The sequence below is a fragment of the Aspergillus uvarum genome (assembly GCF_003184745.1).
Source record: "Aspergillus uvarum CBS 121591 unplaced genomic scaffold BO82scaffold_5, whole genome shotgun sequence".
Taxonomy (NCBI): Eukaryota; Fungi; Ascomycota; class Eurotiomycetes; order Eurotiales; family Aspergillaceae; genus Aspergillus; species Aspergillus uvarum.
The window spans coordinates 506,286-532,381 of record NW_020291302.1 but is presented as its reverse complement, the minus strand read 5'-3'; the positions used below and the strand labels follow the sequence as shown (position 1 = coordinate 532,381).

Genomic DNA, 26,096 nt, shown 5'->3' with positions numbered 1-26,096 from the left:
GTCAGGTGCTGGCCAGGCACGCTGTGGCGGAGTCTTCTTGGTTTTCCTCTACGATTCCCATTCGTCTACTCGTGCTATAGAACAGTGGCACGGCCGGTAAACCGTCGCGTCGTCGGCTTGGCACTTGCAATACATATCTGGTGGCTGGTGTCCGCTCCAGCTTTCTCCATTTTCAATAAAGTAGTGACACTGCAAGCAGACAAGAGGCTCGTGCGTAACTGGATCTGTTCTGCGCGCAGCGCGCACAACCAGTGCATCCCACAGGTTATATATGGGTTCGTTCATATTTCACATTAAGCATTATTTCACATCTAACAACACCCATTCGGTCTAATCCCACATGGTGGTCGCCTATACATCAATGTATGGTAGGGTTGAAGCTCATGTGCATGAGATCTCTTTCCCCTTGACCTTGGACCCAAAAAAAGCCAAACAAAACCAGAAGACTGTGCTCCCAGTGGACGGTCGACACGTACCAAGACGTGTCAAGGCTGAGGGTCAAATCTCTTCATCATGTTCCGCCTGGGTTATCATCCTGCACGCTCGACACGCGTGCTCACATTATATAATCCGATGTCTTCCGTTCAATTCATTATGTTCGGACGGCGCACCCGCCGCTACCGATTGTATATCATAAAATTCCCAAAACGCCGGTTTGAACTCCCAAATATGAAGCAAAGGTGGCACTCGGGGATCTGTCAAGGCTGTCAGCTTCGAACGCGGAATCGCGCAACTGCAGGTTTCGATACTTCTCTTACCTTCATTGTCGATCCCTGGTATCCTTATACCAAAATAGAGGTGCAGAGGCAAATCACACAAAGCAAGAGGGAAAGCGGAGGATCATAGCCATGACCCTCTGTATAACTTGATCGCGAATGAGGCGATCTCAGCTCGAAGGCATAGACATGGAGTTGACGTGAGAATCGATGATCCCCAAAGCAGCTCCCATTTCCTCTCCATTCTCACCAGTCAACAGCCAGATAAGACGGCTAGCCTTCTGGTATAGAAGCGCAGGGAAATAAACCAGCAGGGCCCAGAATAGAAGGGACAACACGACGATCACAAAGGTGTTAGCCACCAGCTTCTCTCCCGGCGTCATGACATACAGCCCGAATGTGACCTCATAGCGATAGTATTCTAGCCGAATGCGATCGGTAATCCGCTGCAGGACGTTTCGGTGAGCTTTCTTCATGGACAGGTGGCTGACGGCGGAGGTTGAGGTCGACATTGTAGAGGAGTATTTGTTGATTAGCTCATCCACGGCCGCCGGCGCATGGGACGAGATGTGGGTGGAGGTGGAAGGGGTATAGAAAGACTGCATTTCGGTTGCCATCGCTGCGCAGTTGCTGATATATACGTCGGAATGCCAATCTCAGGGGGATCGAGGTTTCCTTAAGAGGAGGTTCCGTTCCTTGCAATTCCTGGTCCGTAGCCTTGCCGATTGCACTCCCTTCCGTGACCAGCCGAGCAGGCGGGTAAACGGCCGTCAGAGATTTGGCGGTGCTGGTATATGATCTACGTTCGAGCTCGCGTTGCGCCGTTGACTTTACACCGTGGACAATCAGACACTCCTCCGAGCGCTACCGAGCACAGTTGACAGAGGAGCTCTGAGGTAGGAGCGGAGCGTTGTTGAGCAGCGTTGGGTTGTGAGATCGACACCCGATCGCGAAAGTGCACAGATGCAGATCAATTGAAGCTCCCCCAACAATGAAGTACAGGAATGAGATGGTGGTAACGGCAACGGAAACTAGAAAGAGCACCCAAGGAGGCAAGCCTGGAGAAGAAGACTATAAATACGAAGAGCTTGAGAGAGAAAGGGAGGAGGACAAATTAAGTAGAGAGAAGCGCGAGGTGAAAAGAGAGAAAGAGAGAAAGACTGAGCGAGCAATTGAAGGATCCGGGTTCGGTAGAGCGCGGATCAAGAAAAGCGGCCCGGACTTAATGATTGGAAGGACGAACGATTCCTCAGGCAATAGTCAGAGGTTCTAAACTTCTTAGACTGACTGTTAGTCTAGTTCTTTCCGGGAAGAAGATGCTGGCTGATGCTAAGATAGCCAAGAGTCAATTAATCATGAATCACACCAGTCCCAGTGTCGTGGGGGCGCCTTTTTCAAGGAACGATACTCAGATCAGTAGTTGCTGAGAAATTAAACCTGCAGCGGGCGCCGCGAAGTGCCTGAGGCTTCGTGATGATTGGCCGCAAACGGCCTTCCAGCGTCATCATCGGTCTCAAGTGGGCATTGTAAGGGAATTCCCGCCCGGGCTTTTCCCGCCCGGTCTTTGGCTCTTTGGTTCTTTGGTTCTTTGGGTCTTTTGGGTCGTGACTCGTTTGGGTCTGCTAAGATTTTTTCCTGGTTCAGTTCCAGAATTTACCTGAACTGGTTTAGAGTCAGTCAGTTAGTAACTAGTCGTGAGAATTGAAGACTTTTTTGTTTTTAAAAAAGTAAAGAAGTAGTGCCACAATGAGTATGTTTGTCCAGGCCGCGACTGACCCTTCGTCCAGTACGGTATTTGTAGTCCACCATGGGGATAAAATTTGGAGGAGGAAGGGAGTCAATGCCAATCCATGCCTTGCATGAATCAAGCCTTACTATGTAGTAGTTGCTCATTACTCAGAAATGATCGCTTACCAAGTAGTTATTTACCGTGACGACTTCCGGCAGCGTGCCTCCCTCCTCTCTCGGGAAACCGGCAAGCGGATGTGATATCCGACTGCTCGACCACTTTAGGTATTATTCCTCGCAGCCCTGAGCAAAGAATCATGAGATTGGAGTGGGACAGGCTCCGCATTTGTCGAGGCCTTGATGAATCACAATGGAAGCGTCAAAGCCTGTTGATTGATGTATTCATCATATTCTGGATGAGTCGGTCACAAACTAGTCAAGGCGTCGCGACGCTCTGCTTCTAGCCTTGATTCAGCATCTATGCAGATTTTGTTATTGTTAGGCACACGAAGAAAAGGAACTCAACGGAATAAATCGTCACTGTCTCTTTTGTGAAGGTGGCCCGGAGAACCCCTCTTTTTGTTTCACGGGCAACAATGGGCGCCGGCAACTCAATTCCCCGACTTGAACCAGGCTGGGTAAGTAGTTATTGTTGACATTGACTACTACAAGTCGATTGGCCGACTGGTGGCAGTGATGAAGAGCTTGCACCTCATCTAGCACTTGGCCCTGACCTGGCTATTCTAATTCATTATCAGCTCGTGTCACCTCATCCATCCCTTCATCTGCAGTACCTATATGTACTGTACGTACTGCACATACGCCCATCGATGGGCCAGCCCGGGTGATGTCATCCCCACCTATCGTTTCAACCGTCCCGCTTCGACTCCGTCGACAAACGTCCTTCCCCTCCTTTGCTGCATCGCATCTTACTCGAAGATTTCGCATGATCCATCACCGTTCCTTTCCCGCAAACCCTGTTTATCGCCATGGCTGAGGTAGACGATCCTCTCGTTCAAGCGTTGCCTCCTGCGACCGATTATCTGACTTACTTGACGTTGCTCGAATACCAATTGACCCCCGCCCGTCTGCCTACCCTGCATAAACTCCTCCAGGATGAGGTGCTGACGACCAATATCGGCTGGGACCTGGTCCAGCTGCTCATTCCTATGCTACCTCAGTCTTTGGACTGTCTGCATGATATTGCTCGCCTGGGAAATCCTAGAGAGGTGATTCTACGGGTTTCGGATGCCCTGATGAAATTGCAACCCGCCGAGGACGAGAACGACAACGTCGAATGGACAAATACGGACTCAGAATCATCTCACCCGCACGGGGAGTCATCGCAACATGTGGTCAGCGAATCGGAGCCCAAATCGGACGATGAGCCAAAGCCCCTGCCTCGCCATATCCTACAATTCAACGCGCTCGTTTCCATGTTGTCGGTGTTGCACTCTCGCATTCAGACCAAGTCACCCAGTCGATTCCTGGCCACATCTCTGCAAGCCTTGCTCGAAGCGTATACACTGATGCCCACAAGTGAAACTACAATTGCTTTGTTGGAATTCTTTCGAGATGTGTCGCCTTCGAAACGGCCGGCCCCGCCACCCCGGGCAGCCAGTGAATCCAGCGTGGTCCGCCTGTCTGAAGCTTCTGCCCCGGACCCGGAAGCTGAAGTTCAATCCCCGTCTCCGGCCACTGACAACGAGGCGGTCTTGGTCCAGAGGTTCCTACAGTTCGGTCTGCTTGAAGTTCTGAAATCATACCTGCTCAGCTTTGCGGGTCCGCTTGACCCCGGAATGTCATGGACGATCCGGCTGCAAGAGAAACTTCATCCCGGATTGCGAATGGCCGGCCAACAGACGCAGACAGACATCTTTGCCCAAAGCAAACCATTGAAGGAGCGAGACTTAATCGTTGCCAAGATCACGGTACGGCCCGAGATCGAATCCCGGGGATCGTTGGTTGCTAACATTCATTCATAGGCACTATCTCGCGACTTCGGTATTAGTGACAAGCAGCTGCTGGAAATCGCCTTGAAATCATCCGACGACCAGCCCCCGCCGTTGGATTTCGATGAGCCGCCTCGCAAAGCGGACGAGATCCCCCTGGAAAGACATGGTTCCCTACTGCTCCTCGCAGCACGGGCAGCCTCGGCGGAATTGTTCTCCTCCGGCCCAGTCACCCCGACTTCTGTCTTCCCGGACTTGGCGTGCATTTTCCGCAATTTTGTTGGAGGATACAACTCGCCTGACGAGGTGGCCTTTGGCCATCCACAAGTGCTACTCGACTCACTACTTGCTTTGACTATCTTCTCCATGCAGCAACCAATCCAGCCACCAGCCGCAGAAAAAGAGTTCATCGATTTCGTGCTATCCCTGACGGCATGTACTGCCCGGCAAAACTACAGTTCGGTCCGACGAATCCCGGGCATAGTTGTTCAGAGCAATCCCTCGCAGATAACCCGCTTTAAACTCATTCGAACAGTTCTAGAGGATGACCGGTTCCAGACTGTCAAAGACAGCGCTATTGCCTGGCTGAAAGACGGAATGTTGGAAGCACCCAAAGCTTCTGAGACCGATGTGCCAACTGAGTCAAGCATATTTCTTGACCCGCATTATTTCTCTGTGTTATTTCCCTCGCTCTTCAACTCATCCGCCTTGCTTATGAATGTGTTATCGGACCTTGTGGCATCGTGGATCAAGTTCTCGCAAACCTTGACACCATCAATCCATGCGGCGCTCAGTTTGTATTACCTTGTCGTCTCGTCACCAAACCTACGCCGTCAATTGCAGCTGGAAAAAACCTACATATACTTCCGCAACCGCTTTTTGGAGCCGCTCAAATCCCTGTGTCATGCATTTGAGGCGGACCTCAAGGTCAACGGGGGTGACGGCAAAATTGAAGCTGCGGTGGGTGAGGACCTAACGCAGATCGGAATGGCACGGTCGGTGGGCTTGGTTTCCCATGCATTGGAGCAGGTGGAAGAGGCGGTTGGGGAGGCGTTTGTGCTCAAGAACTCGGAACTCCCTGAGCCCAGTGCTGATGATATCGCTCGGGTGGATATGATCCGAAAGGAAACCTCCCCTTAGGTCATCAGTAGTGTACATACACACAGTATTGAATACGGCCGGAATATACGCCTCCGTATGTCTATAATCGGATCTTTGCTGGGTGATTTCTGCTCAATGCTTCCGGGCGAGGAGAGTAGTGCATAGATGGATTCCATTATTCGCATGGGAGGTATTCCGTAGGAAGAAATGGACAAGGTGAAAGGTATAGGAGTAAAGACGTAGAGGTCGATGCCATCTCGCTTTCAGTGCGTTAGCAGCCAGCCACAACGTGACTTTTTGTGATGAGGGTAGTCGTCGCCCTTATCCAAGAGGCAATGAAATTATCGCAAGTCCGTTCTTGCCCGAGCATTGGTGGACGGGGTTTGCTCGGTCCATGGGCTTCAGCTGGGCCGCATTGCACCACAAGTTGTCAGACCATCTTGGCTCATCACTCTAGTTAAGTTCTCCGGTGGGATTCCGTGCTTAGCTTCTTGTAGTCGACGCAGTAGCGACCCGTAGACCTGCAGCGTATTCTTGGCCCGTGGTTTAGTGCAAGTTTCGGTAGTTCTGTTCTCGATCACCCAATCGTCTTTGGAAGTGCCTTCGTCGAGTCCTTAGAAATTCCGACGCAGCGGTGGCTAGACAGCCCAAGAGATGCAGAACGTCGAGACCGGTTGGAGGGGGAAATGAAGACAAGCAGCGGAGGAAAGGTGGTCGATCATCTCCATTGGTCGACGGCAGCCATCTTCATTAATACCTCATTTCCGGCCCAGGCAGGCCTCCCTCTTTCCCCTTCGTTCTTTCGCTGCGTCTCCCCACCAGCAAGATAAGCGATTGCCCTTTTCATCCTTCCCCACCTCCTTCACAATACTCAGCTGCATCATCAAGGAATCCAGACTGACGGACTTGTGTTTAGTGTGGCACTAGTGGACCTCACTAACGCGGTTGCCGTGATGAATCGTCCACTTTGACTCCTTGACGGCCTGACCCCCCCGAGAAGAAAAGCCGTAACCGAGCCAGGGGCGGCGATTCTGCGGGGAAATCCAAGCCATCTCGTTGGAGGAAACGGACTTGGCTCCCCGGATTTGACCTCATCGGAGAAGCTGGTCTGCTGGTCACAGTGTGCAGAACGCCCGCGCAGGGGCTTATGCAGGTCACACCTCGTCCAACAAGGTACAAGCCAGATGCCGACAAAGCGATTGGATGCCTGTGGCCAATGCATGTTCATGTCCGCTTCACATGCAGTCGAGTCGAACTTCCCCCTCGCCCCCCCCCCCCTTCTCCCTCACCCGGTGCTGGACGGCTGCCTCATGCGGTCTATAAAAGGCAGTGACTTTCCCACTGTCTAGGGATTCTTTTTTGTCACTCCAGTCTCATTCTCTGTTCTGCTCATAATCCCCGTGTTTCCCTTGCTTCGCCATGATCCGGCGCGTTTCCTATGCGCTTTGCGCGCTGGCTCTCAGCTCCTGGGCTGCTGCTGCCCCGCAGCTGAATGCTCGCGCTACAGGCAGTGTCGACTCCTGGTTCGCATCTGAGACCACGGTCGCCCTCGATGGCATTCTTGCCAACATCGGCGCGGACGGAGAGTTTTCCAAGAGTGCTAAGTCTGGCATCGTTATTGCTAGTCCAAGCACTGACAACCCGGACTGTGAGCAACTACTTTCTTCCTAGTTGTATGGCTGTCCGCTAACAAGGCGTGCGCAGACTACTACACCTGGACCCGTGACTCGGCTTTGACCATGAAGATCCTCGTTGATCTCTTTGTCAACGGTGAATCGAGTCTCCAGACGGTCATCGAGGAGTATATCAATGCCCAGGCTTACCTGCAGACGGTTTCCAACCCGTCTGGTTCTCTCTCAGGTGGAGCAGGTCTTGGAGAACCGAAATTCAACGTTGACGAGACGGCGTACACTGGCAGCTGGGGCCGGCCCCAGCGGGATGGACCTGCGTTGCGAGCGACCGCTCTGATTGGCTTTGGTAACTGGCTGATTGTAAGTTCTGTCGAAAAGTTTCAAGTGACTTGACTGACTGACATATTCAGAACAATGGCTACTCCACCTACGCGACGAACATCATTTGGCCCATTGTTCGCAATGATCTGTCCTATGTTGCTCAGTACTGGAACCAGACTGGTTACGGTCAGTCATCACAAACCCTCCTTGCCTGACGATGACCGCTAAATTGGAAGTATACAGATCTGTGGGAGGAAGTGAATGGGTCTTCGTTCTTCACTGTTGCGGTCCAACATCGGGCACTTGTGGAAGGCAGCACTTTTGCTAAGAGTGTTGGCTCGTCTTGCAGTTGGTGCGATTCTCAGGCTCCGCAGATTTTGTGCTTCATGCAGAGCTTCTGGACTGGCTCCTACATGCTTGCCAACACCAACAGCGGCCGCAGTGGCAAGGACGCGAACACTGTGCTCGCCAGTATTCACACTTTTGACCCCGCCGCAGGCTGCGATGACACGACCTTCCAACCTTGCTCACCGCGTGCGCTGGCCAACCACAAGGTCTATACTGACTCTTTCCGCTCGGTCTACTCGCTTAATTCCGGCATTGCTGAGGGTACTGCGGTTGCAGTCGGCCGCTACCCCGAGGACTCGTACTACAACGGCAACCCTTGGTTTTTGACCACCCTTGCAGCTGCCGAGCAGTTGTACGATGCTATCTATCAGTGGAACCGTATTGGATCCATCACCATCACCAGCACGTCGCTTGCCTTCTTCCAAGACCTGTACAGCTCCGCGGCAGTTGGAACCTACTCCTCTTCCAGCTCCGCCTTTACCTCCATCATCAGCGCTGCCAAGACCTATGCTGATGGATACGTGAGCGTAGCTGTACGTCCTTCTTCCCTGAGTTTCAAAGCGCCTTACTGATACCTTACAGGAGTCTCACGCTATGACCAATGGATCCCTTTCCGAGCAGTATGATAAGACGCACGGTACCCAGCTCTCTGCCCGAGACCTCACCTGGTCCTATGCTGCGGTCCTGACGGCCAACTTGCGCCGCAACTCGGTTGTGCCTCCTTCCTGGGGAGAGACCAGCGCGAGCAGTGTCCCATCCGTCTGCTCTGCAACCTCTGCAACCGGTACCTACAGCACCGCTACCAACACTGCTTGGCCAAGCACCTTGACCAGCGGTAGCGCTGGCACTGGAACCACCACTACCACCACCACCACTAAGGCTGGCAGCGGTAGCACTACCACCACCACTACCACAAGCAAGACTTCAACAACAACCTCAGCCTGCTCCACTCCCACAAGTGTTGCAGTGACGTTTGATGTGATTGCTACCACCACCTACGGAGAGAACGTGTATATTTCCGGCTCCATCTCCCAGTTGGGCAGCTGGGACACCAGCAGTGCAATCGCATTGAGCGCCAGCCAGTACACCTCGAGCAACAATCTGTGGTATGCCACGATCAGCCTGCCCGCAGGCACTACCTTTCAGTACAAGTACATTCGCAAGGAGACAGATGGGTCGATTGTCTGGGAGAGCGACCCCAACCGGTCTTACACTGTCCCCTCGAGTTGTGGAGTGAGCAGTGCCACGGAGAGTGATACTTGGCGGTAGTCAAGCTTGAAGGAATCTTCGGACGGAGGGACCATCAAGCTTGTTCTCTATATATAGCTACTACAACCGTGGCCCGATGATTTAATCAGGGACTTAGTGTTAATCCTTTGTCAAATGCAATGTTCCAATCCTTGGACTTTGATCATGATCGAACTTCTCAACTGTTCTGACAGCCTTCACTAGAAGGCGAAGTAATGCCAGCCTTTCTCTCGATTACTTTCGTGGAAAAAAAGAATGCCACAACAACCCAAAGCACAGACACCGGATGGTATATACCTCCAGGCACGTCCAGCCCGGATATTGTTAGCTATGAAACAAACAGCCTCAGGAGACAAAGTGATCAGCAAGCCGGTCAGAGCCCTCGCTCGGAAGATATTGCTCGAAGATCGTGACTTGCCACTCCACAAATGGATCAAGATACGAGTTTCCTTTTCGAAGCGGTATGCATGAGGTGATATGTATGCAAACCCGCATGCAATGAGCAAGGCACCGCTCCGCATCTGATCTGTCCCATGGAACTACGATCCCGGCATTACCGTTTTGGACAAGAGATTGCACTCATCTTACAGCCATGCACCAAAGCATTGCAATCGCCGCCCATACACCGACAATCCATGCAATTCAAGAGGAAGAGTGTGGCGCACCGTACGAGCTCGGGGCTTGGTCGAGACACAGCATATAAACGCAAGCACCCCCAACAGCATCTTGGGATCCCAGCTCTTGTCCAAACCATCACTTTTTGCCTTCTCTTTCTTGTAAACTTTTTCTCTTTCTTCTTTGTTGATCTTCTTCTCTTGCAGTCTGCATCATTTCCCCCTCACAATGGACAACTACCACGCCTGCTCCTCGGTAATCAGTGAGTTCGAAGCGCGCAAAGCCGGCGCCTTCACCTCCCTCCCCATCCGCGTGAACCGCTACAGCGAGGTTGCCACCAAAGCCGCCCAGGACTTTGTATGCAAGTGGAACTGCCATTTCGATGTCGGACCCAACTATCCCGGGTCGACATCGGCGACTCGCTTCGGACAGCGAGAGAACCCACTTGTCATGATCATCCCTGAGGCGCAGCCGGACAGAGTGGCGACGGCGGCGTGTTTGGCTGAGATGGCACGATTGCTTGATGGTGAGCCTCTTTCCTTTTCTCTCTTCTTCATGCATGTATGTTGTATGGCTTCAAGAGGAAATGCTGATGGAACAGTAGACCTCTGCCATCGATTTGGAACTCATAACCGACACGAGGGCTTTGAGCTGTTGAACCGGTGCATCGAGCAATTCTCGGCCTCCTCGTCCTGCTCGTGCTCTGGGTCGTGTGGGAAGAGTTTGGGAGGGGATCGTCCTCACCACCATCGCCACCACCATCATCGCCTGCAGCAGGTCATCTCGGAGATCTTTTCGGATGTTTGCCGGGCTGAGTGCGAGCACGGGGTGCATCTGCTCGAGGTGTATCGGAAGGCGATTGTTCGGGCTCCGACTCCGCTGGACTGCAAGAAGAAGTTTGCTTTCGAGTAAGTGGAACCATTCCGCGAGGATTGAACGTGTGATGACTGATGCTCTGTATAGAGCCTTCTGGCCGATCTTGGAATTCGCCATGGGCGTGCATCTCTCGCACGTGGACCACATGCTTCTTCATGAGATCAAGGACGTCGCGGATGAGTGTCTCGCCTTGAACGATGAATACTGGAGCTGGACTGCAGGGTGCGCAGATCATAAGGCCGGGCGGAATATCATCGACTGCTTTGTCCGCGTGGAGGGGTTATCTGTCGACGCAGCACGCGAGAAGGTCAGAAGAAATATTGTTGAGCTCGAGGGCCGGTTCCTGTCCCTCAAGGACCGATTCTCCTGGCAACACCCGACGGAGTCGATCCGCCTGCACCGCTGGATCGAGGCCGTCGGGGCGGCGATGGCCAGCTACAACTACTGGCGGGCGAATCAGTCGTCGCCTTGCTTCAGCAATAGCAACTGCGGCAAGCCCGAATGGACCAGCGCCTCGTCTACCACCACCCTCATCGATCGTCCTTGCTCTCCTCAACTCAGCTACCGACTCCACCACAGCAGTCTCGAGAGCAAGACCAACGACACCACCGCGCTGACCGCTCCGACCACCTACATCAGCTCCATCGCCTCCACCCCGACCACCGCAATCCTGAACATGCTCCCGGCAGCATTGAACTGCTGGGCCCGCGCGCCGGAACCCTCCCTCCAACACATCCAGACCATCTTCACTCACCTCCACAACGCCACCCTCGTCCTCTGGGACATCTTCACCGCGAGCACCACCCGCCACAGCAGCCCAGCCACCCACATCGTCTTTGGGACCGCGCAGGCCACCAACAGCGCCTACTACGCCTTCACCCACGCCCTGCAATCCGTCCAGCACCACCCCCACCTTCTCAGCAACCCCCCGCAAGCCACCGCAATCCTGACCGAAGGTCTCACCAGACTCTTCACCGGCCAAAGCTGGGCCCTGAACTGGAAATTCACGCACCACACCCCCACCGAGCGCGAATACCTAGGCCTAATCGACGACACCACGGGGGCACTTTTCTCCATCCTGGTCCGACTATTGCAATCGCAGTCCCGCTGTGCCCCTCCCCCCCCATCCCCATGCCATTCTCACACCAGCAGCACCAACGATCCCAAGTTCCTGAACCGCAGCGACTCCCTCCTCTACCTCACCAACCTTCTCGCGCGGTTCATCCGCATCCGCGAGGAGTACCTCTTCTTCACCACCGAATCCTCCACCCCGACAAGCACCGCTCCTGCCAACAAACATGGAATGGAAAGCGCGATAGGGGGATACAGCTACTCGTACCCCATCATCCGGCTCCTGAACACGCGGCCCGAGTGCCGTGCGCAGATCACCGCGCTGCTGTCCTCTTCTGCTTCTACTGCGACGGCTGGCTCATGCTCATCGTACGCGGGTTCTTTCTCGGGCTGCGCGTCTCGTGGAACCAGTCCCTCGCCGTGCGCCTGTCCTTCTTCCCCTCCGTCTTCTGCTTCCTCCTGCTCCTGTCCCTCTTCAACTGGAATCAATAACGCCGGCCAGAGCTTCGGACCGTGCGGTAGCCCTGTCCCGCCGCCGATGAGTGTCCCCGGGCTGCTGCACCTGCTCCGCGATTCGGGGGTGTTGGCCGCCACCAGAGAGTTTCTGCGGGATATGGAGGAGCAGATTGAGCGGGAGGTTGGGCGGTTGGAGGCGGGGGTGTTTGGCGGGGAGACGAATTCGTTGGTGCGGACGGTCGTGGGGCGGTTGAGTGTGAGGGGGGTGGTTTGATTGATTCTCGGTTGTCGATGTTGATATGTGGATAGGGGATTGACAGGTGGCAAAGGAAGGCTTTAAGTGAAGGCCTTTGTGTTGGTGGGGAGGTGGGGTGAGGTGTACTGTACTTGGGTGATGGAGTGTATGTACGAAGTGGAATGACAGTTTTGTATCCTAGTACCTATGCTCAATTTGGACGATATTGTCATCAAATCTATATCCAGTCCCTTGTCGCTCTGGTGGAAAGCATATGCAGCTAAAGTAGAATGCTACATGAACCTGCTATCCCCATCTGTAGACCCATCCTCTCTTCCTGCAGGTGACATCGTAGCCTTGATTATGCTGGCCTTTCAGCTATAACGGTGCTCTATCAAGATGAGTAGAATGATCAGAAGGGGGTTCGATTTGATTAGCTAGATCTACGGCCTCAGTACACAACCGAGTCCAAACTCCACTAACACATTCAAGTGAGCCAGCCAACATATATTCAGAGAGACTATATATCTAACCCAACTCACTCATCGTTCATTCATATAAAAAAAAACCAAAGACTTGGCCCACGCACATCCTATCCAATTCAGAGAGGTTTTTCCAAGACGTATAGACCAACCAGAATACAGCAAAGACCGCAACATGACTCTAGATAAACAAGTACCCAAATCTTCCCGATTCCCTCTCCTAATCTAAAGTCTTCCGGCCCAAAAAGCTCCTCCATCTCTCATCCAAGACACACGCAAGCGTAGCATATCATTTCTCGAATAAGGAAACCCCGAGGCGGAGTTGTAAAGAAAAAAGTGAAAGAATAGAATCCGGATAAAGATGATGATTGATCTGTCAGAGGTGGTTCCAGGGTCCCACATCTTCCCGAAGAAAGGTGGGAACCGACGTCGTGACTGGAACTTCAGGGAGATCAACTTTTGCCCTCCACTAGACCTGAGCCCCGTTTAGGCGCAACGGCACCAGGACCGGCTATTGTTTTTGGTGTTTTGTCGCGGGCCATAGGTTTTCGGGGACGGCGAAAGTAGCGTGAGTTGAGTAGTTGGAGTTAATGATGAATCAAAATATATAGCGTTTATGTGAATGAGATAAGTCATGTTGCGGGTTGGGAAGGAGAATTCCTTATTCGAGATGGACAAAAGCTGAGAGATATTGCAGTATTGATTACGGACTGAAACGATAGATTGGTGCGTTCAGGTGGAAAGTGAGAGGAAGCTCCAGGCTATCTCAGGGAAGTCATTTACATGACAGTGCAGCCGCCACCGGGGGAGGCGCCTATACTTGATATTAGCCAATGTCCTGAACCTTGTAACGTGAGATCAAGAGAAGAGCATCAACAGTGCAAGGGTCGTGACCAGGTTGGAGAGGACATACCGCGGGTGGTGGATTCCTTGACAATCTCGACGGGGGCCATTTTGAATGATTGAAGTGATAGTGATGATCAAAAGATCGAATTTGTTTTTGTTTTGCTTGTAATAAAACTTGCGGATGGAGAGAAGAAGCAATCCTGGAGAGGATTCGAAGGGGTCTTTATAGATTTTCTGGCAGATATAGATTCGCAGACCTTGTGAATGAGAATCTGTACTCCAGCTTTGATATCAAACAGGAGACCAATGGCAACTGAGAAAGTAGGAGGACGGCCTCGGCAGGTACGAATGAAGGGCAGCCTAGGGCGAGGGATTCAGTCTTGTTTCTGTGATACTTTCTTTCTTCTTGTCGGTAAACTTCAGCATGGCGTTCGAGAAGGCTTTCATGAAGGCATCACATGGGGACGAAGTAGAAAGAATGTTTTGGAGGCGACTGAGATGTATGGTTTGGATCCGCTGAGAATTTCTGGGAGGACAGGGATTAGATCTTCATATTGTTCTAATAATGGGCCAATGACAGGGTGGTATCGGTATGTAGAATCGAGATAAGGATCGCACTGGCTTGTTGGTTCTGGAACTGAGGCTGCATCTCGGTTTTTCTTCTTGTTTGACGTGTAGAACAGCGGGAATGTGGAGAGACGGTGGCTGCACGAAGCCAGCGAGGGCTGTGATTGGTCTTGAAACGGTAGTGGTTGCGCCTGGACAAGTCTGAAGCCGTCAATTGTATGTATCCATTCAATGTGCCTTTGAAAACCATAGGCCGACAAACTGAATCTGGCATGGATCATGGACCGTGATTGTGGCAAACTCGTAGGGTTGAGTTTGGAAATGCCACGCGTGGAGGAAATCGAGGAAATCCGGGACGGCGCCGAATCAGCATCCGTCCCTTCCTATTGTTCTCCAACAACAATACTAACCACACCACCACTCGCTTACAACTTTGACCTTTGGGTCGGTCCACAAAACACAAATCTATAAAGAAACATCCAATTTCATTGCTGCTAAGCCATAACCAAAAGAATGAACTAGATTACTCCTTCAGGTGTAAATCGGCTCCGTCAATTCGTTCAGTGTCAGACCTTCCTTGGCAACATCCTCCTCGATCAGAAACATCAAAGGCATTTCAACTAGTGTTCCCTTAACCTGACTGAGCAGTTCTTTCACCTGCTTGACACCCTCAGGGCCCGGAGGGAAGTCATCCCGTACCACATGTCCGTATTCGTACCGAGCAGGCTGGGAGTCGTCCTTGCCATATGCCTGCTTGTCTGCGTTGTGGAAGTAGTATCCATAGAATTCCTTGTAGGTGGCCCAGTTCCGGACTTGGTCATCAGGAACCGAGTGAAAGACCTTCCGGAACACCTCAGTGTTCGTTCTGGCCCGAGTGTTCCACATGCTATGCATTGTGTCCGCCAATGGGTCGGCCACAATCTGGCTTTCTGGAGAGTCGGCATCGAATGTATTTGATACACCCACGGGCTCGAAGTTGGCATCGGGACGTTCTGGATCCTGCGGTGGCAAGAGGCCAAGGTGCTTACGGAACAGGTATCTCCGGAGAGAAGCGGCAAATCGACTCGCGCTCCATGGCTGACCGTTCATGCGGGACTGGATAGGGGTGTAGTCTTCAATCACGATGGCAATCTCAGAGTCGTGATCACCCAGCTGGGAGCGATCGTTCAAGTTGGCAGATCCAACGATAGCAACCCGATCGTCGGCAATCATAACCTATACTTCCGTTAACTTGGGTGTTCACACAATCATAATTAACACTTACCTTGGAATGGATGTAAAGTTCTTCGGTGACAAATGCGTCGATTTCAGCCTCTGCAGGTCCTTCCCACGGCACGTTGCGGATATCTGTACCATTCAACATGTAACATTCGCTGACACTATCCCACCGACCAGGGGCAGACTTGGTGCTAGAGACCTGTTGAGCAGCCTGCTGGTACTGTTGGTAAGGGGCGGTGGTGTCAAAGGCCGCGCGAGGAGCACCCGGTCCATAGCCGCCCGGGCCAGCTGTGGTCAGGTCGTGCTCCTTGCGGGCTTCCTCGTAGTTCACACCACTTCTGTTCTCCGCCTGAAGCAATGGGCCGCTGACATTGATTCGGTCGTAGTTGCGCAGGTTGTAGAACCGGATGTAATCCATTGGGTTATATCCTTCTTTGGCAATCAATTCCATGATACTACTGCCTCCACGGTTGATGCAGTTATACTGGAACTCCATGATGGCCCGAGTGCCCAGAGTAGATTCATCGCTCAGGTCTCCCGCAAAGCAGGGAACGGATGGGAGAACAACAACAATCTTGTACTTCTCGCCCGCTCTTGCAGCACGAAGAATACGCTCAACAATCGCAGCTCCGATCTTATTCTGAACAGGCTTCTGAGCATCACCAGTTGCAGTAATGAAGAACTGGTTTTCGATGTAAACGAAATGCTGACTGTTACGGATGATAGCTGCGTACGCGTCGGCGATGGAATGCTCAGTAGGCGTTCCGTTGCTCCACTTGGAAGCACTGCGCACGATCTGACAAGTCATGTTCCCGCGTGGCTGAGCACCTGGACGATAGTTTATACGATCCTGGTAATGATGAATTTGGCCAGCCAATTCACCACGAAGAACATTGCCGTAGCCTGTGAGGTTCTCCTTGATACCACGGAAGTTGAAACCTCTCTCGGAGTCGCCGTATGCATGACCTCCGCTGTGGTAGTCGTGGAGACCGCGGGTTTGCGAGTGCTGGCCCTCTTGAGTGGGGGGAGGAGGGTAAGCCTGATTTTGACCTTGGCTTGGAGAGTATGACTGGTATTGAGATTGAGATTGGGTCTGTTGGTGAGGATAAGCTTGACTCTGGGGCTGGGTGGGTGTCTGCTGTTGAGAGTATGCTTGACTTTGAGGTTGTGTGTAGCTCTGCTGGTGAGAGTATGTTTGATCCTGAGGCTGGCCATAGCTCTGCTGCTGGGCTGATGTAGCGGCCTGGCTTGAAGGAGGCCCAGGGGGGGGCGGAGGGAACGAGTCACCAGTGTAAGTATATTGGTGCTTCTCATCGTGACTTGGTGTATACGCCTGGTTTGGTGTGTATGCGGGTGGAGCCTGTTGCTGCCAGCTGGAGTCTGCCTGAGAGCTGGGGTGGGGCGAGGTAGCCTGATAGCCACTTTGATGAGACTCGGGCTGTTGCTGCCAGCTTTGAGTATGCTGGATATTGCCAGAATAAGCACCAGGTTGAGGAGATGTGGGCTGCTGCTGGTGCTGCTGCTGCCAACTAGAGGTGCTTGGAGTGGCAGGCTGAGCGCTACCGCCATAGGAAGCAGTCTGCTGAGGGCCTTGCTGTTGATGAGCTTGTTGCTGCCAGGTAGGGGTTGCCTGGCTGCCGGCGCCAGATGACTGAACATTGCTGGATTGTGCAGCGGGCTGAGGAGATGCGGCATGTTGTTCCCAGCTAGGAGTGGAAGGGCTTGGGCTGGTCGGCAGAGCCCCGGGCTGGGCCGTGAATGTCTGCTGCCAGCTAGGAGTGGAAGGTCCCTGGTTCGGCGCTGCAGGCTGCTGAGTTGGCAGCTGCTGCTGACCCTGCTGTTGGCCCTGCTGTTGGCCCTGCTGTTGGCCCTGCTGTTGGCCCTGCTGTTGGCCCTGCTGTTGGCCCTGCTGCTGACCTTGTTGGGGGCCCATAGAAGAAGTAGGGCGACCGTACAAGTTCAGCTTTGCGTATCTGGGATTATTGCGCGAGTAATACTTGAGGTCATAAATGAAGTTCCAGCGCTCGACAAAGTGTCGTCTCAGATCCTCGACGACCTGTCCATGCAAGCTGACTGAGATGTCTGACCAGCCCATGCGGGAGGTCTTCTTCCGATCTAACTGGTTCTTCTCCCAGTTGGCTACATCCTGGAAGTCAAGCACTCTAGCGTTATTGTAATCCTGACCAGGGAAGACAATTTCGTTCAAGTCCTGGCCATGAACATCGGCGAGGGCGTGCTGGTTGGTGTCCCAACGGCCGAAGCACATATCCAAGCCACCCATGAATGCCACACGACCATCGATGAGGCAAAGCTTCTCATGATGGGCCCAGTAAAGGATGACATCTTCGTGCATACCATAGATTCCCTTGATGGTATCCGCGGACATCTTAGCCAAATTGCCTGCATCTAATGACAGGCTCTGAAGGGAAGATGCGATAGAAGCTTCCAGCTCCTGACGATCGGGGAGATGGTCAGGGTGACGGAACACCGAGATGTTCTGATGGAGATCCTCCAGATGATGCTTTGTGTGATGGGATGAAACTGTGATTCTGAGTTAGCTATAAAGACCTAGCGTACGGTACTCGTTTGGAACATACGTGTCAATGCCTGAGTCACCTCCTTATAGACAATAATGTTGACGCGAACGCCTCGCTGCGCAGCAGCCAGCAGCATTCGATCCAGTCGGTACTGCTCATTCTTCGCTGGAGGACGTCTCAGATAAAGTTCTGGCGACAGCCACCCTGATTTTCACGTCAGTCAAACGTCCATCAACTCGCGACTGACACTTCCAGAAGCTTACAGTCCAAAATCCAGATATACTCCTTCGCACTCTCCAAGGCCTTGGAAACAGCATAGAAGTATGCACATCCATCAACATGCCACTTGACCTCGTTGCCCTGACGTTCGGGTGCAAAACTCCCAAAGCGGTTCTGCGTCTGTGGCTTGGTCGATCCATACTGCTCATAAGCCTGGGGATCCAAGGCAGTTCCAATCTTCTGTGCGAACTCATTCCCGAGGTTCTCCAATTTCCCGAACAATCCGGAGAGCTTGTCCTGCTTTTGGGGTTTCTGGGTTTGCTGGTGATAGGTTGACTGCTGGTGCTGGTACTGTTGCGGGCTGGTGTTTCCGTACGACGGCGGGTATTGCTGGGCGGAACCTTGGGTCTGAGACTGGGTTTGGTGGTACTGGCCCTGGCTCTGGGGTAAACAACTCAGCGTTCAGTACGTTGAAAATGGTGCCGTGCCTGAGATTCCTGATTTACCTGCTGCGAGTTGCTGCTACTGCCCTGCTGCTGGTGGCTCTTGTAGGTTTCCTTCAATTTCTGGAAAGTGTCGCCGACAAATCCCCGCGCGGTATCGCCGGATGTGCCCCGCGCTGAGTCGCCGTAGTAGTGGCCATAGGCCAGGTCTTCCTCACGTTGGGACATGGGGACAACAGTTGAACCTGGATATGAGAGTAGGGTAGATGGTGTAACAATAGACAGAATAAAAAGAGAAAGGATGCTGACCGCCACGAGGGGGAAAGGATAGTTGTTATTATTATGTAGTCGCACGGAGGGTGGGGGAGGGGATCATCTGAGGCAGGAGGAATACGGAGTACGGTTTAGGGGAATACGGGGCTAAACCACGACGGTAAGACCGGCCCCGCCAGTCCAGCTTATCCACTTCCACTCTCTAGGCTTCCTTCCGCCTGGACTGGTTTGTCTGTATTTCCGTCTGCTCGGCCACTGTTGGGTGGTGGTATTTCACTGGTGCAACTGTTCTCTGCGAGTGGCTAGTTGTCAACAGCATCTATCTACACATCTTCCTGTCGTTGTTCTATTTTACGACCACCCAGAATCGAGTGTGGCCTTGCAGGGCGGGGGCGATGCATCCTCACCTTTCTAGATCGCTGCAGTGTGGCTGTGCCGGCAATCATGGCGGGGGGAATCCCCAGTTAGCTTGAAACAACAGCCGTACGGACCTTACCTCCTGACAGCCTCTGATGACGCATGACGTTACGGTGCTTTCAGCCCCTCTAGTGACTGTGGCTTATGTGGCCCTGCCACACCGCATCGCGCTCCCGAGCAATGCGTCGCGCAAGCCCATTCAACATTTTACGCCGAGAGCGCTAAGAATGCTGAGCTAGAACGCTCAACTCCTGAGCGATCTTGGCACACGGGAATAACGCGGTCTTGTTGTTCCCCAATCCTGAGACATGATCCACTTGCTTGGGTATAACAACAACCAAATATGCGGTCACATACTCCTTAACGAGAACAGATTCAAATGTCTAACGCTGCTCGAACACAGCTTTCAAAAATTGAGCAGTGCTTCTTAGGACGATCAGATGTTGTGAAATCCGCGACTATCCGACCATGCGCGAGCCGGACAACAACCAGCTTTCCGCGGCCGGATCCACTTCTTCATTAGCGCAACCCTCCTTCGACCCTCAGCGTTCTGGAATGCACCGCCAGATGTTTCTCGAACTTCTCCGCAACGTGTCCGCGTTGAGGACCCTTCGAAGGCGGCAAATAAGACAGATTACTGCCAATTCTAGCAGGGAAAGAGCGTTGCATGGATGACATCGCACCCGGTCTCTTGGCCACTTTTTGCTGAGCGTGAGGAGCTCGTTTGCTGTCAGGTGAAGTTAAAGTCCTGCCATTCGATGTCTGGACTAGTAGCAGTCAACTCTACCGGGAGAAGCAGACGAAAATAATGTGTTCCTTCTTGGGGAAGTAGCGGGCAAGAAGGATTATTCGTTGAGCAAGGAGGAAGTGTACTAGTATGCCAGAACAATGACCAAACCAGATTCTTGAAGATTTTCTCAGTATGTCTGGCATTTCAATCCCAATACAAGGGGCTTGGAACAAGAAAGAGCACAGCTCACTGTAAAGGAGTTTCCGATGACATCCGGGGCTTTGGGGCACTTTTAAAACGTGCATTTGTCGGTGTCTTTTTGTTGAATATTGTGCAAGATATATTCTCATTATTGTTCATCAGAAACCAAATCAAAAGCAATAGTCTACTGTGGGAAAGTAGGTGCTAGTGACCCAGAACACAAAGTACTCAAATTTCGCGACTTGTGGCAGCAAATGGGCACCCAAAAGGTAACACATTGAGAATGGCGTCATTGTTCTGGTTGCACCTCGGTATCATCGGATAGAGAGCAACCCCGCACCGAGATGGAACAGCAAAAGCTGCTGAATTTCTTCAATTGCAATTCAAGTCAACGCCTCTAACAAGGAGATACAAAGACAAAGATGTAAAGATGGCTAGCTGTAATAGAAAGTCCAGATATAACCACGGTGTAGATAAGATCTTCGCTGTCATGTCGTGTCAAAACCTAAAGTTCTCCCTGGAGTAGCAGCAAGCGCTGCCCCTCACTGACAAGCCCCCCGCAGCAGACGGACCCCGCACCGCAGTTGGAGAAAGCAGAGCAGCAACAATTATTTAAGAATGACATCGGCCCATATCTTGACAACTTGCTGTTTTATCCTGCCCTGCTACCATTGACCCTCTGAGACCTATCCCCAAAGAACGTCATCTAATCAGTTGTAACCCCAAATCAACATCACAATGTCTCTCGCAACTCTCGACGTAAGTAAGCCCGGACAAAACCGACGAACGTCGATGACGTTCGTTCCACCAAGGAAGTCATTCCCGCACGTACTAATCATCGGCGCATCACCAGGTTTCCCAACACCCCTACCTCCCCTCCGCCTCCGAGACGCTGTTCAAGGCCAAGGCATCCAAGAAGCTGAGCTTCGAGCAAATCGCCGAGCACATCGGTCGCAACGAGGTTGCCGCGGCCGCCCTTTTCTACGGCCAGGCCAAGGCATCCCCCGAAGACATCGACAAGCTGTCCGCCCTCCTGGACATTCCCCGCGATCTTCTGGAAGAGCAGCTCAGCGGCTTCCCGGATCGCGGCCGCTCGGTCGAGATGCCGCCCAAGGAGCCGCTGATCTACCGACTGTATGAGATTGTGCAGAACTACGGGTACGCGTACAAGGCCGTTCTGAATGAGAAGTTCGGGGATGGGATCATGAGCGCCATCTCATTCTCGACCAAGGTCGAGAAGGAGACGGACGAGGCCGGAAACAACTGGGCTGTTATTACTTTGAGAGGAAAATGGTGTGTCAACTGGATTGTTCATTTCTTGCAGGAGACTTGCTAACTGAAACTGCGTCAGGTTGCCTTTCTCGCGGTTCTAGGTATGATTATGTGATTTAGGGAGGCGGTAGTGATTGAAATGCATGTAAATAGTATTTGAAAGAGATGCGATTGTATCTGTTCCTGCGCATGACTTTCATTCCGATGTGTAGTGGCAATGCGCAAAACAAAGAATTCACAGCCGGCGTCGAACAACACCTACCTTCACCCGCCAGATTGGCCGTGTGTCACAGTGAGGTGAGAATGGTCTCTACAACACGCGATCCTCACGCATCCACCTCATTGACTGACTCACCTTGCAACTTCCTCAACCTTCTGTCCTGATCTCTCCAAATGCCTCATTCCTTTCATCTGTTATTTTAGTTCCTACTCCTATCTTACTAAACAGGGGCATCGAAGATCTCACTTGAAGTCCTCAACTATTTGTCTACGGCCATTGTAGCCTACCTTCCCGTCTTCCTCTTTCAAACCCAGTGTATTCAGAACTATCCATAATGTCCGCTCATCCAGGTCACCAGGCAGGTCCCTCCAAGGTGATCAGCGCCAGCGCCAGCGCAAGCCGCCACGGTGCCACTCGCTCAGGAGCAGCCCCCCTCAATGCAGGCCGTGTTACTACGGGACCTTCTCGCACAGGAGCCCCTGATGATGGCCGTCCCATCAAAGGTGGCCCTCGGGCTGGCCCTGCTCCTGTAGTGAAATCTGGTGGAAAGCCCAGTAGGTCAGGTCCATGGCAAACAAACCAGCCAGGGGCCGAACCATCTCGTGCAGGTCCCTCGGTCACAGCAAAACCCGGTGCAAAGTCCAATGGTACAAAACCCTTGAATCTCCGTCGCTTCGTCCCAGAACCCTCTCGCGCAAAGCCTCCTGCTGCAGGACCAACCAGCGCAATAGGTCGCCCAGCTGCAGGCTCTACCACCAGAGGCCGTGATCCCACCAGTCGTCCCATCGCCGAGCCTGCCTGCACACAACCTCCTACCACCCAACCTTCTGCCAAAGTCGGAACTGCAGGAATACCCTCAAGCACAAAACCTCTCGAGCCCACCAGAGTCTCCTGCACGTACGCCAAGTGCGGCAAGCACTTCCCCAGCAAACGAGACATGGACATTCACAAGATCACCGAGCACGAGTACTGCGAGCGGTGCGACGAAGATTTCCCGGATGAAGAACGCTTGCTTCTCCACAAGATCACCAGCGTCAAGCACATCGTGTGCCCCGTCTGCGGCCTGGAATTCCACAGCTCGGGTGGCCGGGACGTCCACATTCGTCAGGTAAGTGGCAAGAAAAGCTTCCGGCCATAAAAGAGCGAGCAGCGAATCAACCCAAAAACTGACACAATCCGTATCGGCAACAGAACCATCGAGCAGAACAGACCATCAAATGTCGCGGCTGCACCATCACCTTCAAATCCGCCAGCGCCCTGATGCAGCACATCGAGAGCAACGGATGCCGCAGAATCCCACGGGAGCGCCTGCTCCAGCAGCAGGAAACCCGCTCGATGATCGCCGAGATCCTGGACGGCGACCGGCCTATCCGGCCCGAGGATATCGACAACGACGACGGCGGTGTCATGCTGGATGGGACTCCGCTGAAGTCTCCCGTCAGCCCCAAAAGAAGTCCGAAGAACAAAACGCCCGACGCGAGATCGCCCACCAGCACCTCCCCCAGCCCTAGTGCAGGAATGGCGGCGATGGACTCTCTCTGCCCGCGGCATCAGCCACAGAAGCAGCAAGGTATGCCCTCCTCGCCCTTGAGCATGGCAGAGAAGAGCATGGCGACCGCGATGTCGCGACTCTCGCTGAACGAGGCCGACGCCGACGCCAGCGACAGTGCGCTCGTCCCGCTCCCCACAGCCACCGAGCTCGAACACGACCAGACAATGCAGTGGAGCCTGTTCGGCAAGCCGGTCGCCTCGGCCGGCGAGATCCTCCAGATGATTACCCCGGGCTGGGACTCGAGCAAGTTCCTGAACATGTGCCGTACGCGCTACGTCTGTCACTGCCGCGTGAGCTACAAGCGGGTGGAGGATTTCGAGACGCATATCATCGAGGAGATGCGCGATAAGAAACCATTGGGGTGAGTGAGATCTTATCTTTCTCCACCCCTTCCCGTCCATTCGCTCGTCTTGGGTACAAGACTAACAAAACACTTCCGGAAACAGATGCCCCAGATGCTTCCGCAACTTCAAACGCTCGTCGGACCTAGTCGCACACATGGAGACCGGGAGCAATCGCTGCAGCGTGGCCTCCGGGTCCGCCTACCATCAGGTTCTGGATCAGTTAACCGGCGGGGTGGTCCGCGTCGCCGGCACGCTCCAGGACGGCACTATCAAGTATGAAGCCGGCAACGTGGAACCGCTGTACGAGCCGGACGACGAGACCACTCTTGCTGGGATCGATACGAGCTACACATTCAGAAACCCCGTCTGGTGATCGTGGCGGGGGGGGTTCAATCGTTTATCGGTCATTGATTCTCAGGACGCTTGCACTCGGAGGGAGAGTTGGGTCTTGAATTGACACTTTGCGCTGTTGTTTTCTCATTTGTGGTTTTCACCTGGTCTTGAACTTCCCTTACCAGTCTCATATGCATTTACAAAATAATTACGTTGCATCCCTTTCTTTCATCTGATTATTCCGAATCGGTTCCTAATCTCCTTTGTCTTTCAATATCTCATCATCTCAACAACAAAAAACAAAAATCATCTACTCTCCGCTGCACCCGCATATCTACAGCACAGCATATCGCAGTACTCAGTTACCCCAAACTACCCAATCCAAACCCCCTCCGAGCCAAATCCCATGAAAAAGTGCAAATAGCATAAAGATAATTCTCATAACCCATGTCGAACGTGTAAAAAAAAAAGGTGGGGGTATAAACATCAACACCACAGGAAAACAACAACCACCTGTATATCCAACACGAGCGCAACCTCGATCCCCGCCCGCTAGCCTTTCCCTTCCGTCAAGTTCATCGATCATCGTCCATCGCAGAGAGTAACTTCATCTCGCGCATATAGCAGAGAATCCCATCGCTCTCCACTCCTTCGAATCCCCAAAGGTCCTCGAGTCTAGCAACACTCCTCACAGCACTCGAAGCACATCAACCCCGCGCACCTAGTCCAACCCACGGCGTTAGTTTTATTTTTCCACGAGCACATCTAGACCTCAGGCTGTTTGGACGAGAGAAGGGAGAGGGAAACGTACACGCCACAGCAAACGCCGCCGGCACCACCGCCGCGGAGGTTCATGTGCATTTGTTCTTGGGTGGACTGCAGACCATATCGTTAGCTTGCTTTTTCTGGGAGTGGATCCATGCGCTGCGGGGAAAGAGACAGGCGCAAGGACAAGGGTAAGGACAAGGGCAACAACGCACGGGCTGCTCGGTGACGACGCGCTCGGTGGACGGGGCCTGGGGGCTCGAGGGCTGCTGCATGGTCATCATGGTGGCCGTGTTGGGGTTCCAGGTGGGCGCCGCGCCCTCGGCGGCGGTGGAATCCTTGGTGGACTTGAAGAGGTTGAACATTGTGATCGAGTGGGGGGGGGGGGTTGATGTAGGAGTTGTAGGTTTTATTTAGTCTGTAAAGATAAACACAGAGAGAGAGAGAGAGTGTGTGTGTGTGTGTGTGTGAGTGTGAGATGAGACGGGGATAAGCTGACACGGCACGGGCACTGCAAGGGTATTTATGTGGGAGACTCTTCCAGGTTCACTGTCAATGTCAATGGTTTAGTTCGGTTTCAATTTCAATGGGTCAGGGGTCCGTCTCGACTCTCCAGCCCTGGAGGGCGGGCCCCACGGTGCACTGCACGAGTCCACGGTGTCGCGGGCGGTGGTTGAGCGTATCGAGTACGGTACCGGTACTGGTACAGTGCCCAAAACAGCCAGTCACAGCCACGAGATGCTCCACGTCAGCGGCTCAGCCCTGCCGCGCTTGCGTTTCTATTGGTGGGGCAGGGCAGGGCACTTTTTCGATCAATGTCATGGGATTTGTACGAGATCCCCAGCACCAGCACGCAACAATGCTTCCTCTCTAAACTTAGAAATCAATTACTGAACTATGAGTATCCAGCCAGTCCGCCCAAAGAAGGAGACGCTATGCATCACCGCTAGTACCGGATGATCATGCCCTGAAAACTACACACACCTCCCACTCCCACCTGCACTTGACCAGAGCAACAGCCGATCACTTCCTCCTCCCGCCAAAACTCTACCCGATTTGCAGCCAACCATCCAAGCTCCACTAACCTCAACCGCCAAGACCGCCAACCCCCCTTCTTCGGATCAACGAGGCCAGGAAAATAAATCAGGCAGCCTCAATATTTCGCCCGTAATCGTTTTTTTTCCCCCCCCCCCCCGCCCGCCCGGGCTTTTCCGCCGAGCGATGCCAAGAACCTAAGAGCCACTATCGCCGGTCCTAAGCAAAACTCCCCGTCAAGCTTCCCGAGGTTGATGAAAAGCTTTTCGCTGGATTTTTCTTGGGGCGCACGTCGTGCAAAACGACGAACGTGCTATTCTTAGCAAGAATGGTGATTGAAGGGT

General features: G+C 53.0%; 9 protein-coding genes across 9 annotated transcripts; 5 read left to right on the top strand and 4 right to left on the bottom strand.

Annotated features, from left to right (window-relative positions):
• Window positions 1-886: 886 nt before the first annotated feature.
• BO82DRAFT_398268 (serine palmitoyltransferase small subunit family protein) lies at window positions 887-1,333 on the bottom strand (the record flags this gene model as incomplete). The annotated part of the gene is made up of 1 exon (XM_025639018.1): window positions 887-1,333. One exon carries the CDS (start codon window positions 1,331-1,333, stop codon window positions 887-889), a length of 447 nt encoding a protein of 148 aa, XP_025496151.1.
• A 2,100-nt stretch (window positions 1,334-3,433) lies between these two features.
• On the top strand, window positions 3,434-5,536 carry BO82DRAFT_361339 (uncharacterized protein; the record flags this gene model as incomplete). Its single annotated transcript, XM_025636811.1, has 2 exons — window positions 3,434-4,375; window positions 4,430-5,536. The coding sequence occupies 2 exons, from the start codon at window positions 3,434-3,436 to the stop codon at window positions 5,534-5,536; spliced, it is 2,049 nt and encodes a 682-aa protein (XP_025496150.1).
• Window positions 5,537-6,916: 1,380 nt separating this feature from the next.
• Window positions 6,917-9,066, top strand: BO82DRAFT_274263 (putative glucan 1,4-alpha-glucosidase; the record flags this gene model as incomplete). The annotated part of the gene is made up of 5 exons (XM_025631087.1): window positions 6,917-7,145; window positions 7,202-7,488; window positions 7,539-7,635; window positions 7,693-8,330; window positions 8,380-9,066. The coding sequence occupies 5 exons, from the start codon at window positions 6,917-6,919 to the stop codon at window positions 9,064-9,066; spliced, it is 1,938 nt and encodes a 645-aa protein (XP_025496149.1).
• Window positions 9,067-9,156: 90 nt separating this feature from the next.
• BO82DRAFT_142796 (uncharacterized protein) lies at window positions 9,157-9,727 on the bottom strand. The gene has a single exon (XM_025630087.1). The coding sequence runs from the start codon at window positions 9,564-9,566 to the stop codon at window positions 9,246-9,248; it is 321 nt and encodes a 106-aa protein (XP_025496148.1). The 5' UTR covers window positions 9,567-9,727; the 3' UTR covers window positions 9,157-9,245.
• On the top strand, window positions 9,547-12,475 carry BO82DRAFT_350732 (uncharacterized protein). Its single transcript, XM_025634235.1, has 3 exons — window positions 9,547-10,186; window positions 10,265-10,568; window positions 10,624-12,475. Exons 1-3 carry the CDS (start codon window positions 9,889-9,891, stop codon window positions 12,335-12,337), a joined length of 2,316 nt encoding a protein of 771 aa, XP_025496147.1. The 5' UTR covers window positions 9,547-9,888; the 3' UTR covers window positions 12,338-12,475.
• Window positions 12,476-14,724: 2,249 nt separating this feature from the next.
• pld2 (putative phospholipase D (PLD)) lies at window positions 14,725-19,404 on the bottom strand (the record flags this gene model as incomplete). The annotated part of the gene is made up of 6 exons (XM_025636810.1): window positions 14,725-15,408; window positions 15,458-17,952; window positions 18,009-18,152; window positions 18,212-18,608; window positions 18,674-18,855; window positions 19,380-19,404. The coding sequence occupies 6 exons, from the start codon at window positions 19,402-19,404 to the stop codon at window positions 14,725-14,727; spliced, it is 3,927 nt and encodes a 1,308-aa protein (XP_025496146.1).
• Window positions 19,405-20,969: 1,565 nt separating this feature from the next.
• On the top strand, window positions 20,970-21,959 carry cyn1 (putative cyanate hydratase; the record flags this gene model as incomplete). The annotated part of the gene is made up of 3 exons (XM_025640485.1): window positions 20,970-20,990; window positions 21,085-21,524; window positions 21,583-21,959. The coding sequence occupies 3 exons, from the start codon at window positions 20,970-20,972 to the stop codon at window positions 21,602-21,604; spliced, it is 483 nt and encodes a 160-aa protein (XP_025496145.1). The 3' UTR covers window positions 21,605-21,959.
• A 98-nt stretch (window positions 21,960-22,057) lies between these two features.
• On the top strand, window positions 22,058-23,992 carry BO82DRAFT_428918 (putative C2H2 finger domain protein; the record flags this gene model as incomplete). The annotated part of the gene is made up of 4 exons (XM_025640484.1): window positions 22,058-22,277; window positions 22,332-22,831; window positions 22,915-23,636; window positions 23,722-23,992. 4 exons carry the CDS (start codon window positions 22,058-22,060, stop codon window positions 23,990-23,992), a joined length of 1,713 nt encoding a protein of 570 aa, XP_025496144.1.
• A 555-nt stretch (window positions 23,993-24,547) lies between these two features.
• On the bottom strand, window positions 24,548-25,015 carry BO82DRAFT_350728 (uncharacterized protein). The gene is made up of 2 exons (XM_025634234.1): window positions 24,933-25,015; window positions 24,548-24,828 (listed from the first exon to the last, which is right to left on the bottom strand). The coding sequence occupies exons 1-2, from the start codon at window positions 24,996-24,998 to the stop codon at window positions 24,718-24,720; spliced, it is 177 nt and encodes a 58-aa protein (XP_025496143.1). The 5' UTR covers window positions 24,999-25,015; the 3' UTR covers window positions 24,548-24,717.
• Between the last annotated feature and the right edge of the window lie 1,081 nt (window positions 25,016-26,096).